The following is a 20017-nucleotide window of genomic DNA, read 5'->3' as shown; positions in this document are numbered from 1 at the left end:
CCAATGGACTTACACATTTGTCATAACTAGGTTTCTACAAACACCAAAGAGTAGGCAGAAACTGGGATTAAAAAGGATTCTTCTTATGAAAATCATGAAAGTTAAAAGAGGCTGTTTCCTGTGGGACTACAATAGCACTCTTTCCACTCAGTACTTCCAGAATTGCTCATTTTTCAATTTAGAGTAAATGCATAAGTATTTCAGATAGGTTTTCATTTCAAATATAAAGGTATTACTTAAATTAACTAAATAGTAGAAGAAGGAGACTGCCAAACTCCCTAATCTTCTGAACTAAGGTTTCTGAATCCATGAGCATGGTCAAAGAAATAAATTATATCAATCATTCTGAAAAGAAATCCTTTTATTGAAGGCAGGAAAGACACTGCTAAGAAGAAAAGGTATTTCTCATCCTATATGACTTTGGATATATATTTGAATATGCTATTATGCAAAAATTGGTAAAATGGATGAAAAGAATCCTAAATAGAAAAATTCGATAATTATAATGTAACAGAAAATACTACTTGGTTAAAGGAAATTAAAATGATTCTTTAATACTGAATTGATCAAAATTCATGTCAAAAATAATAATAATCTATTTAAGCAACATAAGTACAATTCCTAGCTGCTTTAAAATTAACCACTTTGTTAAAGCAGAAAAATGTAACTGTTATTTAAAGAAAAGAAATATGGGGGGATGTTATTTTAACTCTAAGTCTTCTCATTATAATGATTTTAGATAAATAAGATATTCTTCAGCTCTCATGGCTTTTTTAAACATCAGAAATATTAAAGATAATGGGAAATAATTAGTAGAATTTTATGTAAAATGGGTGGTTCTACAATATTTGGAATGACAGATTTTATTAGATTTCATAGATTCAGATAGCTTAATCTAAAACAACCATATTCCCATGCATATGATTTAATTATTACACAGTGATACATTTACAGTCCTCAGGAGGCATCATGGTAAAATAGAAAGGGCACTAGACTTTGAATCAGGAAACAGAGCATGAGAATAGCACAGCTCTGGCACTTGTGGATTATGTGACCTTGGATAAATTATCTTAGCTCTTTAAACTCACTTTCCTCATCTGTAAAAGAGAAATAATAAATTAAACTAAATGTTACAATGTGACATTATCTAGTACTGGGATGGCTAACACATTTTAATTTTCATGATCCATTGATTGTGGCTGCACAAAGCATTGAGAGGGAAGTCAGTCAGGACTCATCATGATTAATAAGTAATATTTTCAAAGCATTAAGATACCCCATGTCTGGAACAGGATATGTATTCCAAAACTCCCCTATTCACTCCTTTTCACATTCTAGTCTTTCCCTCCTTTCACTTACCTAACATAAAATGTGGGTACAAATTGGCTTAATTTAAAATATCAATACAGATTTAATATTAAAAAGAATTAATTAAATTGTTTAAACGTGTTTTTTTTTCTACCTCCTTCTTGAATCCCTATACCATGATCAAAAAGAAAAAAAAAAACATGTAAAGACAATAAAGAAAGTCAGAAAATAACAAAAAGCATTAGGAAGCTGGAAAACAGATGAATGAAAGGTAACTGAGAGGAGACATTAAAAAGTTGAAATTTAATGCAGGGAAGCAAAGAGGAGGAAAGCTGATTCACAATACAGAACACTAAAAAGTCAGAGAACTGGAAATATGGCTTAAAGAATTATCTGAAAGGCATAATTAGGTCAACAGATACTTTGATAACCACATATAACCAACTGACCATTCCGGAGAGAGAGAGGCCCTTTGTCCTGACTAAAGACTCAACATCCAGAAAAGTTTTACCAGAGAGTTCTATATTCAGGGATATTAGGTACAGCTAAGGATTCAGGAGTACATGACTGAAAACTGGGAAATGAAAGCCTTCATACCAAGTTTCACCGAGAACAGTGGCAGTTACTCAGATATCACAAGCAAAATACTGGAAGAGTTTTCTTCTGAAGAAACCTCATAGGTCCTGGAATAGGTCCTTGAATAGAGTTTTCATTCCTCACTTGATTATCCTACATTAAATCTCACAAGTCAATAAAACTCAACCACATGTATGAATAGAGTTTCTAAGTAGCATTTTGGAAACTTATTATTAAATATTAGTGAACAAAGAAAAATCAGCAGATGTTTTTAGAAAAGCTCTAAGAATAAAGTAACTTGGGAGAACAGAAGAACACAGTATGCAGAAGCACTACTCACAAAAACAAAAATCCATATTGTAGTAATATCCTCAGAGATATAGAGAGAATATTGCATCTATGAATCAAGAGCAGTAATGTGTGTATTCTAGAAATTGATTATATAATTTAAAAATTGAATTAGAAGAAAAAAGTAGTAAATCTTCCATAAAAGCGAAAAAATGTACAGATGAGGAAATAAGTGATAAAAAGTAGGAAAGGTAGAGGATTAGTTCAGAAGGTCCATCTGAATAATAGGAGTTCTAAAAAGAGAAATTGAAATGGAGAAAACAATAAAATAAACACAAGAATCATGGGTCAACAAGATGGCAGACTAGGAAGCCCCATATCCTCATTCTCCCACAGAAAAATCAAATAAATAACTACAGAATGACTAACACAACTTTATGAGAGCTCTGGAAATGAGTTAAAGATTTACAGCAACTAAGTAAACACCCAATCAAGAAAAAGCCACATTCAAAACAGTACAGTATCTCAAAACAGATACTATCTTTTAGCATTTTTACTTGCAATTCCCCACCCTCTCCCCACTATGGGGTAGCAAAGTCAAGAAGAAGGAGCTCTTTTTAGTTTCTCTCCCTTATGATGGAGCAAACAGAGTAGAATTTATTTGAAATGTTCTAGCCTGTCTCCAGTCTACTTGAAGGACTAGTTTGTGTCTCAGTTGACTGTAGCTTGAAAGGAAATGGAAATATGGTTTAGATACTAGGGTATAAACCAAAGAAATAGTTATGAGCACCATGGTGCCTAAAAACTGCAGAGGAACTGTCGATCCAGAGACCTCTGGAAGAAAACAATGTGGACTGAGAAATACAATAGAAAAATCTAATGCACCAGTGAAACTCCTTGTGAAATTAAAAGAATCTGGGGAAGACTGAAAGAAAAGAAAAATCAGACCAGGCACATCCAGAAAATACCCAAGAAGATCTTAAACATTCACCCTGGGCTGATCTCAGAGCTTCCATAAATAGTAAGAGTTTTCCATGCAAGTTTGCAAAGACTGGAAAAGGTGGCTAATTTACATATGTCCAATTTTCAACAATCAATCACAAGACATACAAAGAAACAGGGAAACATGGCCCATTTAAAGGAAAAAAAAAAAATACCAAGAAACTGACCCTGAAAAAACACACATATAAGACTTACTAGACAAAAATTTTAAAACAACTCTTTAAAATATGGTCAAAGAGACAAAGGAAAATATGGACAAAGAACTAAATGAAGTAAGGAAAATAGTATTTGAATATATGTGAATAAAATATTAATAAATATATAGAAATTATAAAAAAGAGTCAAACAGAATTCTAGGGGCAGAAAAATAAAATAACCAAAGTGAAAAATTCCTGGGGTGGGTTCAAAAGCAGACCTTAATAAAAGAAAGTATCAGCAACATTTAAAGACAGGCATTTGAAATAATTGAGTCTGAGCAACAAAAAGAAAAGAAAATGTAGAAAAGTGAACAGAGATTAGGAAATTTACGGGACACCACCAAGTTTACTGATATATGCATTATAGAAGTTACTGAAAGAGAGAAAAGAGCAGATAGGTTATTTAAGAAATAATGGCTGAACCATTTACAATAGCCAAAACATGGAAACAACCTAAATGTCCATCAACAGAGGAGTGGATCAAGAAGATGTGGTACATATACACAATGGAATACTACTCAGCCATTAAAAAGAACGAAATACCAGCATTTTTTGCAACATGGATGGACCTAGAAACTATCATGCTAAGTGAAGTGAGCCATACAATGAGACACCAACATCACATGCTTTCACTGACATGTGGAATCTGAAAAAAGGACAGACTGAATTTCTTTGCAGAACAGATGCTGACTTCTAGACATTGAAAAACTTAGGGTCTCTGGAGGAGACAGTCTGGGGGGTGGGGGGATGTGCTTGGCCTGTGGGATGGAAATCCTGTGAAATCAGATTGTTATGATCATTATACAACTACAGATGTGATAAATTCATTTGAGTAATAAAACACACACACACACACACACACACACACACAAAGAAATAATGGCTGAACTTCCCAAATCTGAGGAAATACATGGATTTAAGAAACAAAGAGGCTCTAGAAACTCCAAGCAAGGTAAAATGAGACCCACATTGACAGACATTACAAATAAACTGTCAAAAACCAAAGACAAAGTCAGATCCTTGAAAGTCAAAAGAGAAAGTGACTCATCACACACAGTGGATTTTCAATAAAACAATTAGCAGATATATCATCAGAATCTTTGCAATACAGAAAGCAATGGGAGGATATATTCAAAAGGGTGAATAATTTAAACTGTTAAGTGAGAATTTTATATTTAGTAAAAAATATCTTTGACAGTCAATTTTATGTGTAAACTTAGTTGACCATTGCACCCAGATATTTGGTTACACATTATTCTAGATTTTCTATGAAGGCATATTTTAGATGAAATTAATAACTAGTAGAACCTGAGTAAGGATATTATGTAATAAAATAAAGAAATTAAAGACATTATATAATAAGACATAATATAACAAAATAAGGACATTATGCAATAGAAGAGTCAATTCATAAACACATATGAACCAAACATCAGGTGCACAAAATATATTACGCAAACATTTACAGAATTGAAAGCAGAAATAAATATCTCTACAATAAGTAGTAGAAGACTTCAGTGCCTCATTTTTAATATAGCATAGAACAGAGACCAATAAGTAAACAGAGGACTTGAATAAAACTATAGACCAACTGTACCTAATAGACATATGTAAAATACTCTACCACAGACCAACTGTACCTAATAGACATATGTAAAATACTCTACCACATACTCTACCACATTTTTCTCAAGTGCACATAAGACATGACCCAGGATACACAATATGTTAGACAATAAAATAAATTTTAATACATTTTAAAGTGCTGAATTCATCTCAAGTATATTTTCCAATCAGAAGCAAGTGAAAGAAATCAACAGGATAAGGAAAAGTAGAAAATTCACAAATATGTGAAAGTTAAATTACATGCTCTTAAACAGTCAATGAGTCAAAGAAGAAATCACAATGGAAATTATAACTTAGGAAAAATGAACATATATACACAATACATTAAAATTTATGGTATGCAGCAAAATCAGTACTAAGAGTAAGTATATGGCTATAAATGATTACATTGTAAAAGAAGGCAGTTCTCAAATAAACAACTTTATACTTTATGGAACTAGAAGAAAAAGAACAAATTATATTAAAACTTAGCAGAAGAAATAATGAATTTTAGAGTAGAAATAATCAAAATAGAGTTATTAAAAACAATAGAGAAAACCACTGAAAACAAGATTTGGTTCTTTGAAAAGATTAACAAATCCTTACCTAGAAAGACTAAGGCAAAAATAAGAGATAAGGGTCTAATAACTAAAATCAGAAATCAAATGGGATATCACCACAATTTTAGGAAAATTAAAAAAAACAAATGAGAATTATAGATAATTGTATGCAAATAACTGAATAACTTAGATGAAATAGTTAAATTCCTAGAACTATGTACATACCAATATCGAATAATTGAAGAAACAGAAAATCTAAATAGATCTAGAGCGCTTAAGTACATTGAATCAGTAATCAAAAACTTCCCAAGTTTTTTCCAAAGAATGTCAAGGACCACCTAGCTTCACTAGTGGAGAAGAAAGAGCAACACTTAAATTCTTCCAAAAAAATGAAAAGAAAGAAATATCCCCTAGTTCCTACGAGGCTACATTAGCCTGATACCAAAACCAGACAAAGAAATTGTAAGAAATTAAAATGAATATCTTTATGAATATTGATGCAAAATACTCAACACTATAATAGCAAACTCAATTAAAAGCATACTAAATATATAACACACCAAGATCAAATGGGGTTTATTCCTGGAATTCAAGGATGATACAACATTTGAAAATCAATGTAATACCCATTAATAGGATGAAGGGAAAAAAAAACACACAATCATCTCAATCGGTGCAGAAAAAAAATGACAAAATTTGATGATAAAAACCCTTTGATGAAAAAAACATTAAACACAAAATAGAAGGAAAATACCTCAAACATAATAAAGGCCATGTAAGAAAAAAACAGAGCTAACATAATATTCAATTTTGCATTTTTACAATGTTTTGTACATTGAAAAATTTTCCTCTAATACCAGTAATAAGACAAGGATGCCTGCTTTTGCAATTTGTATTTAATATAGTACTGGAAGTCCTAGCCAAAGCAAGCAGGCAAGGAAAAGAATTAAAATACATGTAAATAGGAAATAAATAAATATAATTATTTCTATTCATAGAGGACACAATCTTATATGCAGAAAATTCTAAAGATTTTACATACACACCATGCATAAAATTCTGTTAGAATCAATAGACTAATTCAACAAAATTATAGGATACAAAGCAAACACACAAACATCATTTGTGTTTATGCACACTAACCACGAATCCAAAAAGGAAATTAAGAAATTGATTACATTTACAATAGCATCAGGAAGAGCAGAAACACATAGAATGAACTTAACAAAGGAGGTGAACAACTTACACACTTAAACCTTAATATGTTGTTGAAAGAAATTAAAGATAATACAAATAAATGGAAAGATATATTGTGTTTATGAATTTAAAGACTTAATATTGTTAAGTTATTACACAAAGTGACCTATAAATTCAGTGCAGTCCGTGTCAAAAGACAATTGTTCTGACACACACACACACACACACACAATTTCAAAACTTACTACCAAGATTTGGTAATCAAAACACTGTGATTCTGAGGGCCCCAAACAAATTGAACCCAAATAGACCCACACCAAGACACATCATAATAAAAATGGCAAAAGTTAGTGATAAAGAGAGGATCCTAAAGGCAGCAAGAGAAAAACAGAATGTTACCTACAAGGGAACCCCCATAAGATTATCAGCTGATTTCTCTACAGAAACACTACAGGCCAGGAGGGAATGGCAAGAGATATTTAAAGTGCTCAAAGGAAAAAATATGCAACCTAGAATATTCTATCCAGCAAGAATATCATTTCAAATAGAAGGGGAAATAAAATTTTTTTCGAACAAACAAAAACTAAAAGAATACAGCAACACAAAACCCAGGCTAAAAGAAATATTGAAAGGGCTTCTCTAAACCAAAAAGAAAGGAAGGAAAGGGAAGAAAAAAGAAAAGAAAAAAAAAGAAGAAGAGGAAGAACTAGGACTGAGGAAACCACAATCAGAGAGCAGTCATTCAAATAAACCAGCATACAGATTTAATCATGAACATACTTCAAACAAAATAAAATTAAAAAGAAAAAAAAAGAGTCATCAAAATCAATAAAATGTGGGCAAGGGATGTTAGGAAATAAAGAGACCCTTTTTGTTTGTTTGTTTGTATGTTTCTCTTCTTAATTTTCATATAGTAGTGAAGTGTTTGAACCTACAGGACCATCAGGCTAAAACACACAATCATAGGAAGGGATTAGCATACTTAAAAAACAGGGCAACCACAAGCCAAAACCAAATATTGCATTGGCAAAAAATGAAAAAAAAACAAAAACAAAAACAAAAAAACACTCAAGCAGATAATAACTGGAGACCATGCAACCAAAAAAAAAAAAAAAAAAAAAAAAAACAGAAAGGAAGAAGATGGAGAACCATAGAATCAACTGGAACAAGAGGTTCAAAATGGCAATAAATAATCATCTATCAATTATCACCTTAAATGTGTTGAATGCCCCAATCAAAAGACACAGAGTGGCTGAGTGGATAAAAAGGAAAAAACCTTCAATATGCTGCCTACAAGAAACTCACCTTAGGACAAAGGATACATATAGATGGAAAGTGAAAGGGTGAGAAAAAATATTTCGCACCAATAGACATCACAGAAAAGCAGGAGTTGCAACACTCATATCAGACAAAAGAGACTTTAAAAGACATAAAGAAAGACAAAGAAGGACACTACTTAATGATTAAGGGATTCATCCAAGGAGAGGATGTTACTAGCATCAACATATATGTCCCAAATACAGGAGCACCCAGATACATACGGCAAATATTAACAGACATAAAGGGAGATATTGATGGGAATACAATCATAGTAGGAGAACTTAATACCCCCCTCACATCAATGGACAGATCCTCTAGACAGAAAACCAATAAAGCAACAGAGATCCTAAAGGAAACAATAGAAAAGTTAGACTTAATTGACATCTTCAGGACACTACATCCAAAAAAATCAGAATACACATTCTTCTCAAATGCTCATGGAACATTCTCAAGAATTGACCACATATTGGGACACAAAGCTAACCTCAATAAAATTAGGAGCATAGAAATTATCTCAAGTATCTTCTCTGACCACAATGCCATGAAATTAGAAACCAACCATGGGAAAAGGAAAGAGAAAAAACCTACTCCATGGAGACTAAACAACATGCTACTAAAAAAAAAAACAATGGGTCAATGAGGAAATCAAGAAGGAAATTAAAAACTACCTTGAAACAAATGATAATGAAGACACAACCCCTCAAAATCTATGGGATGCTGCGAAAGCAGTGCTCAGAGGGAAATTTATAGCAATCCAGGCCTTTCTCAAAAAAGAAGAAAGATCCCAAATTGACAACTTAACCCTCCACCTAAATGAATTAGAAAAAGAAGAACAAAAAAGTCCTAGTCAGCAGAAGGAAGGAAATTATAAAGATCAAAGAGGAAATCAATAAAATAGAGATTCAAAAAACAATAGAGAAAATTAATAAAACCAAGAGCTGGTTCTTTGAAAAGGTAAACAAAATTAACAATCCCCTGGCCAGACTCACTAAAAAGAGGAGAGAAAGAACCCAAATAACCAAAATTATAACTGAAAAAGGAGAAATCACAACGGATACAGCAGAAATACAAAAAACCATAAGAGAATACTATGAACAACTATACGGCAACAAGTTTGACAATCTGGAAGAAATGCACAATTTTCTAGACTCTTATAGCCTGCCAAAACTGAATCAAGCAGAAACAGACCAACTGAACAGACCGATCACTAGAAATGAAATTGAAGAAGTCATAAAAACACTCGCTACAAATAAAAGTCCAGGACCAGATGGCTTCACAGGCGAATTCTATCAAACATATAAAGAGGAATTGGTGCCCATCCTCCTGAAACTCTTTCAAAAGGTTGAAGAAGAAGGAATACTCCCAAAGACATTCTAGGATGCCACCATCACCCTCATTCCAAAGCCAGACAGAGATACCACCAAAAAAGAAAACTATCGCCCAATATCATTGATGAATATAGATGCAAAAATTCTCAACAAAATCTTAGCCAACCAAATCCAACAACATATCAAAAAAATTATACACCATGACCAGGTAGGGTTCATCCCAGGTTCACAAGGATGGTTCAACATACGCAAATCAATCAGCATCATACACCACATTAACCAAAGAAAAGTCAAAAATCGTATGATCATCTCAGTAGATGCAGAAAAAGCATCTGACAAAGTCCAACATCCATTCATGATCAAGACCCTCGCCAAACTGGGTATAGAGGGAACATTCCTGAACATAATCAAAGCCATTTATGACAAACCCACAGGAAATATAATACTCAATGGGGAAAAACTGAAAGCCTTCTCACTCAAATCTGGAACAAGACAGGGATGCCCACTCTCACCACTGCTCTTCAGCATAGTTTTGGAAGTCCTAGCCACAGCAATTAGACAAACAAAAGAAATAAAAGGCATCCATATAGGAAGAGAAGAGATCAAACTGTCACTGTATGCAGATGACACGATACTATACCTAGAAAACCCTAAGGACTCAACCCCAAAACTCCTTGAACTGATTAATAAATTCAGCAAAGTGGCAGGATATAAGATTAACATTCAGAAGTCAGTCGCATTTCTGTATACCAGCAATGAACTATTAGAAAAGGAATACAAAAATATGATACCTTTTAAAATTGCACCTCACAAAAATCAAATACCTCGGAATACACCTGACCGAGGAGGTAAAGGACCTATATGCCGAGAACTATAAAACGTTAATCAAAGAAATCAAAGAAGATGTAAAGAAATGGAAAGATATTCCATGTTCCTGGATTGGGAAAACCAATATTGTGAAAATGGCCATACTACCCAAAGCAATCTACAGATTCAATGCAATCCCTATCAAATTACCCATGACATTTTTCACAGAACTAGAACAAACAATCCAAACATTTATATGGAACCACAAAAGACCCAGAATCGCCAAAGCAATCCTGAGAAACAAAAACCAAGCAGGAGGCATAACTCTCCCAGACTTCAAGAAATACTACAAAGCCACAGTCATCAAAACAGTGTGGTACTGGTATCAAAACAGACAGACAGACCAATGGAACAGAAGAGAGAACCCGGAAATAAACCCTGACACCTATAGTCAATTAGTCTTTGACAAGGGAGGCAAGAACATAAAATGGGAAAAAGAAAGTCTATTCAGCAAGCATTGCTGGGAAACCTGGACAGCTGCATGCAAAGCATTGAAACTAGAACACACCCTCACACCATGCACAAAAATAAACTCAAAATGGCTGAAAGACTTAAATATAAGACAGGACACCATCAAACCCCTAGAAGAAAACATAGGCAAACATTCTCTGACATCAACATCATGAATATTTTCTCAGGTCAGTCTCCCAAAGCAATAGAAATTAGAGCAAAAATAGACCCATGGGACCTCATCAAACTGAAAAGCTTTTGCACAGCAAAGGAAACCAAAAAGAAAACAAAAAGATAACTTACAAAATGGGAGAAAATAGTTTCAAATGATGCAACCGACAAGGGCTTAATCTCCAGAATATATAAAAAACTTATACAACCCAACAGCAAAAAAGCCAATCAATCAATGGAAAAATGGGCAAAAGACCTGAATAGACCATTCTCCAAGGAAGAAATTTAGATGGCCTGCAAACACATGAAAAAATGTTCCACATCGTTGATTAAAAGAGAAATGCAAATAAAACTACCATGAGATACCACCTCACCCCAATCGGAATGGCCATCATTAATAAGTCCACAAGTGACAAGTGCTGGAGGGGTTGTGGCAAAAAGGGAACCCTCCTGCACTGTTGGTGGGAATGTAAACTGGTACAGCCACTATGGAGAACAGTTTGGAGATACCCTAGAAACCTATACATAGAACTTCCATATGACCCTGCAATCCCACTCTTGGGCATCTATCCAGACAAAACTCTACTTAAAAGAGACACATGCACCCCCATGTTCATTGCAGCACTATTCACAATAGCCAAGACATGGAAACAACCTAAATATCCATCAACAGATGTTTGGATTCAGAAGAAGTGGTATGTATACACAATGGAATACTACTCAGCCTTAAAAAAGAATGACATAATGCCATTTGCAGCAACATGGATGGAACTAGAGACTCTCATACTGAGTGAAATGAGTCAGGAAGACAAAGACAAATATTATATGATATCACTTATAACTGGAACCTAGTATCCAGCACAAATGAACATCTTCTCAGAAAAGACAATCATGGACTTGGAGAAAAGACTTGTGTCTGCCTGATGGGAGGGAGAGGGAGGGGGAGGAATCAGGAGCTTGGGGCTTGGGGTTATCAGATACAACTTAGAATAGATTTACAAGGAGATCCTACTGAGTAGCATTGAGAACTATGTCTAGATACTCATGCTGCAACAGAAGAAAGGGTGGGGGAAAAATGTAATTGTAATGTATACATGTAAGAGAAACTTGATCTTCTTGCTGTACAGTGGGAAAAAAAAAAAAGGAAAGAAAGATGTGGTGTATATACATAAGGGAATACTACTCAACCATAAAAACGAACAACATATTGCCATTTGCAGCAACATGGATGGAAGTAGAAACTCTCATACTGAATGAAATGTCAGAAAAATAAAGACAAATACCATATGATATCACTTATAACTGGAATCTAATATACAGCACAAATGAATGTTTCCACAGAAAAGAAAATCATAGACTTGGAGAATAGACTTGCAGCTGCCCAGGGGGAAGAGGGAGGGAGTGGGTGGGATTGGGAGCTTGGGGTTAACAAATGCAAACTATTGATCTTGGAATGGATTTACAATGAGATCCTGCTGTGTAGCATTGAGAACTATGTCTAGATACTTACATCGCAACACAGCAATGGAAGGAAAATGTATGTATACATGTATGTGTAACTTGGTACCCATGCTGTACAGTGGAAACAAATAAATAAATAAGAAAAAGAAAAAAAAAAAAAACCACTGTGTTTCTAATATAAAGACAGACATACAGATCAATGGAATAGAATAAGACCCACATATAAACTCCTGCATTTATGGTCAAATGCATTTCAACAAGTATGTCAAGATCATTCAATGAGGAAAGAACGATCTTTTCAACAAATGATGTTCAACCAAAGGATTCCATATTCAAAAAAGTGAAGTTAGACCCTTATTTTGTACCACATACAAAAATTAACCCTAAATAGATTAACAATCTACATATAATAACAAAAACAATAAAACTCTTAGAAGAAAACACAGTACGAAGCTTCATGACATGAGATTTAACAATGATATTTTGGTTATAACACCAAAAGCACATACAGCACACTACAAAAAAGAAATAACCTGGACTTTATCAAAATTTAAAACTTATATATCAAAGGAAAATGTAAAAAGGCAACCCACAGAATAAGAGAAAATACTTGCAAGTCATATATCTAATAAGGGATTGATATCCAGAATATATAAGAAATCATACAACTCAACAACAAATATCAAACGATCCAATTAGGAAATGGGAAAAGAATGTGAATACATATTTCTCCAAAGATGATATATAAATAGTAAATAAGCACAATAAAATATACTCAATATCACTAATGATTAGGGAAATGTAAATTAAAACCACAATAAGATATGACCTCACAACCACTAGGATGGCTACTATAAACAACAATAATAACCACAACAACAGCCAAAGAAAATAACAAGTGTTAGCCAGGATGTGGAGAAATTGGAATCCTTGTGCACTATTATGGGGAATGTAGAGTGGTACAGACACTATGGAAAAAATTATAGCAGTTCTTCAAAAAAATAAAAATAAAATTATCAGATGATCCAGCAATTACACCACTGGGTACACCCCCCAAAAATTGAAATCAGGGTCTCAAAGACACATCTGTACACACATGTTCATAGCAGCATTATTTTCAATAGCTAAGATGTAGAAGCAAACCAGTGTCAATCAAGAAACAAATGGATAAAAATGTGGTATCTACATATAATGAAATATTATTCAACCTTAAAAGGAAAAAAATTCTTAGATATTACAAAATGGGTGAACTTTAAAGACATATGCTAACTAAAGCCAGTCACAAAAGGGCATGATTGTGTGATCCCCTTATAGCAGATACTCGTAGTAATCAAATACAGATATGGAAATAGAATAGTGATTTCTAGGAGGTGGTGAGGGGAAAATTGGGAGTTTGTGTTTAATGCATAGAGTTTCAGTCGAAAGAGATGAAAAGATTTGGCAGATGGATGGTCATGATGGTCACACAACATATTAAAAACACAATGATAATATGCTTGTGCAGTTAAAATGGTGAAGACAGTAAGTTCTAATTATATGTATATTATATTTAGATAGATATAAAAGCTGGTTTAGAAAGCAAGCAGTATATATATAATATACACATACATATATATATGATAGCAGTATATATATAATTTTATATATAATTTTACCATAAAATTAATCTGATAAATATCGATAACTGAGGGATATAAATTTTCAAATGGAAAAGCCACAATAAATTGAATCAAAAGAAAGTCTATGCAAGCAAACATATGTCTGGGACAAGTCACTGTGATATTGCATAAAACCTAGTACAAATATAAAATGCTAAAATTTTCTAGTTAGAAGAGGAAAACAACAAACAAGTTCATATGCATCAGATTGAGTACTAAATGGCAATGGGCTTTTCAAACGTAACAGTGGAAGCTAAAGGCAATAAAGCAATTCGGAGGAAATTCTGAAAGTTCTACACAGTCCAATCATCAGTCAAACATGAGTGCAGCATAAAGATATGTTTAGGCTTCCACTGTTTTAAAAAATTTACCTCCTATATATAATTTCTCAGTGAACTAATGGAGAAAGCACTGGATTAAAATAAGAGAATAAACAAAGAAAGAACACAATATAGAATCCTGGAAACAAGGGTCACAATACAGCAAAGGGATAAATGAATTCTCGAGACCACTGTTGAAGAGATGTATGAGGATGACAGTTGCTTAAAGGCAGGTTTAGAAAGCAAGCAGTCCTGATTAAATCAGCAACCTAAGGGCTCAAGCAGAAGTATCTTGAATATATATATATGCTTGGTGATAGTGGAGGTTTGAATGTTATGAGCATTCCAGAAGTTTTAAAAAGAAGCATAATTAAAAAAACATACTTTAATATATTGTGGGACTCAGCTGTGAGTAGAATTTACACAGCCATAATAATTAAAATATTAAATATTAATTAATGCTCAAATAGTGATACTATGATTCTATTGGGAGAACTAAGGAGGAGATAATGTTAAGTGTGTATATCAGTGAGGATTTGTAAGGTAATTAAACCTCTACCTTTCATAGTAGAAACTATATATAACATCTAAAATTGAAAAAGAATTTTAGCAGAATAAGCATACTACTTGGAAATATATAAGTAAATAACAGCAGAGCCATTAAAATTATTAAATGATTATTGCCTTAGGGTAGCAAGAACAGCAAGTGGGGAGGTATGGAGCATCCTTACCTACTTCAATTTATTTTGGTTTATAAACCTAGGAGTTAAATAATTCAATAAAAATAAAATCACTTTCAAATAAAAGATAGAGAGCATTAGGAAATATGTGAAATAGACAAACCTAACAGAGAAGTGATGAATAACAAAACCTCTGACAAATGAGGACCAGATAGAGTTCAACCAGTTAACATTCAAATAAGAAAAAAAAACAAAAGGATATAGACAACACCATGAGTTTTTTAAAGGCAAAATATATTTGAATATTTAAGAATTAAAATAATATAAGCAGGGAACAATGGGGAATTGCTGTTTAAAAATGATAAAGTTTCAGTCATACAAGATGTAAAAATCCTAGATCTCTGCTGTATAACACTGTGCCTAAAGCTAACGATACTGTAGCATGCATTTAAAAATCTGTTAAGAGGGTAGGTATCCTGTTAAGTGTTCTTATCAAATAATTTTTAAAAGGCTTAAAAGAAACCTTAAGAAAAGTTGTATGACCACCAAATTATTTTATGAAAGTTGTTTTATGATTCTTGTGTGAAAGTCAGAGGTAAAGAATATCATCCAATCATAACATATTTTATCAGAATAAATTCTGTAAAAACAAAACCAAAATTTTATAATAATAATAATAACCAAATTTTATTAACAGTGAGATAAAATGTATTTTTTACAACCAAAAATAATGATGTTCAAAGCTGGAATATTTCATATTTAATTGAAATAATTTATATTAATTAATCTAATAGTTGATAGACTTCCCAAAGAAGGTACCATGCTGATATAGCCATAAAGTAACTAAATTATCAATTCAATATGGTTCTTGCTAATAACTATTTCTCCTAATTCCCAACTTCTACCCAAAATCAGGTCCTTGATATCCATGAAACAAGTTTTGAATATACATATTTATAAAATATTGAACGATATATAAATATTTTATCTAGAAGTATCAACATATATTTCATGGAGTTAAAAATGAACATCCCCAATGTCTAATTAATTTAATTGCTCTTCATCAAAATATGTTCATTAAATGTAATTTTAAAATTCATATAACTAACCTTTTTGAATGAGATGTCTTGGTTTTCTTGTTTTTAATTCATATAAAATAGAAGAAACATGTTTTTTCCTTTCACTAGAATATTTTAAATCAAAAGGAGAATGTATATTCTGCGGAAACAAAATAAAATTAATGATAACAATGATAATATCTCATATATGTTTTATTAGAGTTCCCAGAGAACCCTCACATTATAATACATTACCTTGATTGATTTTTATTTAACAAAACAACAGCAAAAACATGTGAGATAGAATTAAGATGAAAAGAGTTCCATTATGCATGATTCTGATAAACTGTCTTTCTATTAAGAGTTAATGGTATACCTTGGACCATGCTCTGAGAGGTTGAGGAACAGGAGGGCCTGTTAGGAGGGTGCCATGACAAAGGAATCAGAGGGGAGGAGAAATAAGAAATAGAGAGAAGAAAGACACTGTTTCCCAGAAAGCCTGAAGGAAGATTCAGAGTAAGAAAGGAGGGAAAAATTTATTTGATAGAACACTAAAAGGCTAAAATAGGAAGAAAGAAATGGGGCCAGAATTATCAAAGTCTTAAAAGTACGAATTGATCAGATATGTGTGAAAGGAATAATAAGTAGAATATTAAAAAGGAGCTCTGGAGAGCAAGGGCACTATCAGATGTAGACTATACAATGTCTGTAAACTGGATGGGGACGTTTTAATAATTAATACTGTTGTCTTTCTCTTCACACTCCATCCAGGACTGGTACAGAGGAGCCACCAAGCCATCAGGAACCTTAGGCTCTTTCAAAACTTATCATCTCTATCTTACTGTATCATCTACATGGCTTCTAGCCTCAAGATTTACTCGTAAGTCAAGAGAACTAGCTGCTAGAGCCCCATACGCCGTGTCTATATTTCAGTCAGAAAGATGGTGGAAATAATAAAATGACAGAAGGGCACAGGCCATGTATCTTGAAGAACTTTCCCAGAGATCCTTCCAATAATGTCTGTTTATATCTCATTGGCCTCCCACAGCTACAGTGAAGAGGGTAAGACAAGCAGTCTTTTTCTAGGTAGGTACTTTACTTCCTGGAGTAAAACGGCAGGTCTGTTACCAAGAAAGAAGAAAAGGAGAGATACTTTTAGGCAAATGCCTAAAACAGACTGCCACAGGAAAACAACCAGAATCTTAGGAAGGGATATATGTTTGCATTTTGAAAAACCTTTCCAGGAATTATGATTTCCTTGATCAGAACCGCTGGTCTAAATTCTGAAGGTTCACAAATGTGTACCTTCAGATAGATCTCTTTTCCGAGATATGTGGTTTTGCATTATTTGTTTACGGAACGCTTGTATAGTGCTTATCGTTTACCACTATTTTAAGTTCTTTACAGATTTTAATTTATGCAACATTCCTAACAACCAACAGCTGTGCTCTTTTGCCCTGGAAAATCTCACAGACACAATATACTCAAAAGAACTGAAGTCCTATCTTTCCTCTAAACCTACTAGTACTTATTTCTAGTTCTGATGAATAGCATAAACCTTCATCCAGGAGAGAAAAGTCACACAAATTCTCTAACATGTGATAGCTGATAAAATATTAAAATAGAGAACCTTTTTCATATTTCCTCTGCCTTGACTATCACTTGTCCAAACTTCCTTTATTTTACAATTTATAATAGACACTTGGATATGCATCCTGGTCCCCTGTACTTACAGTTTTATGCCCAAATTCCTGTACCATACAATATGAATATATTTAATTAAATATCCTTGAGTTTTTTATCTTTCAAATTTTTTATGCAGTGTCCTCTAATTTATTTTTGAAAACAGTGTTCTCCATGTAATGACTCATTGTGCAAGGATTTTTATTTTTGGTCATGCCTGCAACATGTGGAAGTTCCTGGGCTAGGTATTGAAACTGTGCCACAGCAGTGACAATGCCAGATCCATAACCTACTGAGCCACAAGAGAATTTCACAAGGATTTTTTTAATGGTCATAACAGGTACTAGGTATTATCTGGTCCTCAAAAGAATCTCAGTTTTTATTCTTCACTAAAAAAATTTTCACTAATAACTCTTAACACCACTTTCAGTTTTTACACGACAAAAATACTACTTTTTGCTAGAAAGACAAATAGCTTCTTTTGAGTTCATACATTCTTTCTATATTTAGAAATTTTTCTTAAAGTTTCCAAGGATAATTAGAATAATATACAATACAACACATTGTCAAATTATGACAGTATTTTAAGCAATGTTTCTATTTTCACTTGGGTTCAATTCTTTCTATTGAACAAAGTATGACAAAAAGTGTAGACCACTGTTTTGCAATCAAATCTGAAACAATTAATTCTAAATGCTTTTCAAACAAATGCTTTTATCAAACTTCAGGCTGTATCATGATTCTTATATTTTCCTATTTTATGAATTTTGCTCTATTTTGGCTAACTTCTCTCTGTCTTTCCCTTGTAACAATGCAATCCATTATGTTAAAAATCACCTCAAATTTTACTTCGGTCATAGAAATGGACCCTTTCTTTCTTCTAGACCTTGTACTTATATTTTCCTCATGAGAAAATAGTGAAAGTGTAATGAAAGGATATGTTCAACAATCTGGTTTCTACTAACACTTATTCCTTTACTCTCCCAGAAAGAATAAAGAAAAATTTTTAAAGGTATGTACTATCTATCAAATCTCAGTATCCAAATACTATCATAAATAAATTTCTGAATTATAAAATTTAAAAATTCCCAATCAAGTCAACAGCTAGTTAGTTCCTTTTAGAAACATATTTTCTCTAGTTCTTCCACTTATCCTTTTTCATATATTATCCACATATCATTGTTTGTCATCATTTAAAATAATTTTCTCTTCCTTAGCTTTTAAAAGAAGAACCCATGACAAGGGGTGCATATGTGACAGTGAAACAAGCTATTAAAAAATGAGTAGAGAGTATAAAGGCCTAAATGCACTGAGGTTTATACAATCCGCCAAAGTAAAGAAAATGGGCTTCTTGTTACATGCACTGCAATTAAAAAAATAAAGGTTGTGCCCACTTATTGATCTTCAAAATCACAAGGAAAAAAGTTATGAGAACACTGAGGATAATCTAATAAATATCTTTTTTTTCAATGACAGAAAGGATATTCCATTAACTAAAGCGCCTTAAACCTAACAGTGGTCTTCAGTAATTTAGGTAAAACATTTTAGGAAATTTTGATAGCATTTAGAAAAGAAATAATCACCAAGGAGCAGCATATACTGACAACAAACTAATTATATCAGATATAATTTTTAACAAGGTCAGAATTGATTCAGTTTAAAATATCATTGATATGAAAAACTTGCATTTTTAGCAACATAATTGCTAAACACTATCATTGCTTGTGGAAAGACAGTGACTAGGTGGAGATCAGAGATGCTGAACCATCACATGGGAAAGAGTAAGAATTAATAAAATGATGCCAAGCTGAAGGGAGATCTCTAATGTCATGATATGTGGACCTGTTCATAGCCCTGTCCTGATTAATACTGATTTGAATGATATGAATAAAAACATAAAGAAAATGCTTATCAAGTTTCCAAATGAGATAGTAAAAGAAGAAAATCAGTTAGCACCAGACAGAAATTGAAAAGATTATCAATAGGCTGGAGCAATAGGTTAAATTAAATAGATGAATTTTAATAGTAATAAACACTTCAATTGGGTAAAATACATTTTATTGCTGTGATAATGTGATTTAAAAACATGAGTAATAAAAAATATTTTTAAGAGTAAATGAATTAAAAGTTGATTTTGTGATGACTTTATGTTGTATTAATCATTCCATTTAGAATTAAGTTACCTGACACTTCCTATGACAGTCTTAACTTATTCATTTCTGATCAGAAACATAGCTGAAGCTATGTCTGATCAGGGCAACATATTTTTCAGATAATTACAGATAACC

General features: G+C 32.8%; 1 protein-coding gene across 4 annotated transcripts in view; it reads right to left on the bottom strand.

Annotated features, from left to right (window-relative positions):
• LRRIQ3 (leucine rich repeats and IQ motif containing 3) overlaps nt 1–20017 on the bottom strand; it is a 202361-nt gene that overhangs the window by 54980 nt on the left and 127364 nt on the right. For 3 of the 4 annotated variants that reach the window (XM_021096482.1, XM_021096478.1, XM_021096479.1), the window contains one exon: nt 16098–16206. The exons of the other annotated variant lie outside the window; for it this stretch is intronic. In XM_021096482.1, coding sequence (XP_020952141.1) covers nt 16098–16206 — 109 coding nt within the window. The remainder of the gene's footprint in view (nt 1–16097; nt 16207–20017) is intronic. 4 annotated transcript variants of the gene reach the window in all.

This window comes from Sus scrofa, chromosome 6 (assembly GCF_000003025.6).
Source record: "Sus scrofa isolate TJ Tabasco breed Duroc chromosome 6, Sscrofa11.1, whole genome shotgun sequence".
NCBI classification, from domain to species: Eukaryota; Metazoa; Chordata; class Mammalia; order Artiodactyla; family Suidae; genus Sus; species Sus scrofa.
The sequence above is the reverse complement of the archived record's forward strand: the minus strand, read 5'-3'. Positions and strand labels throughout refer to the sequence as shown.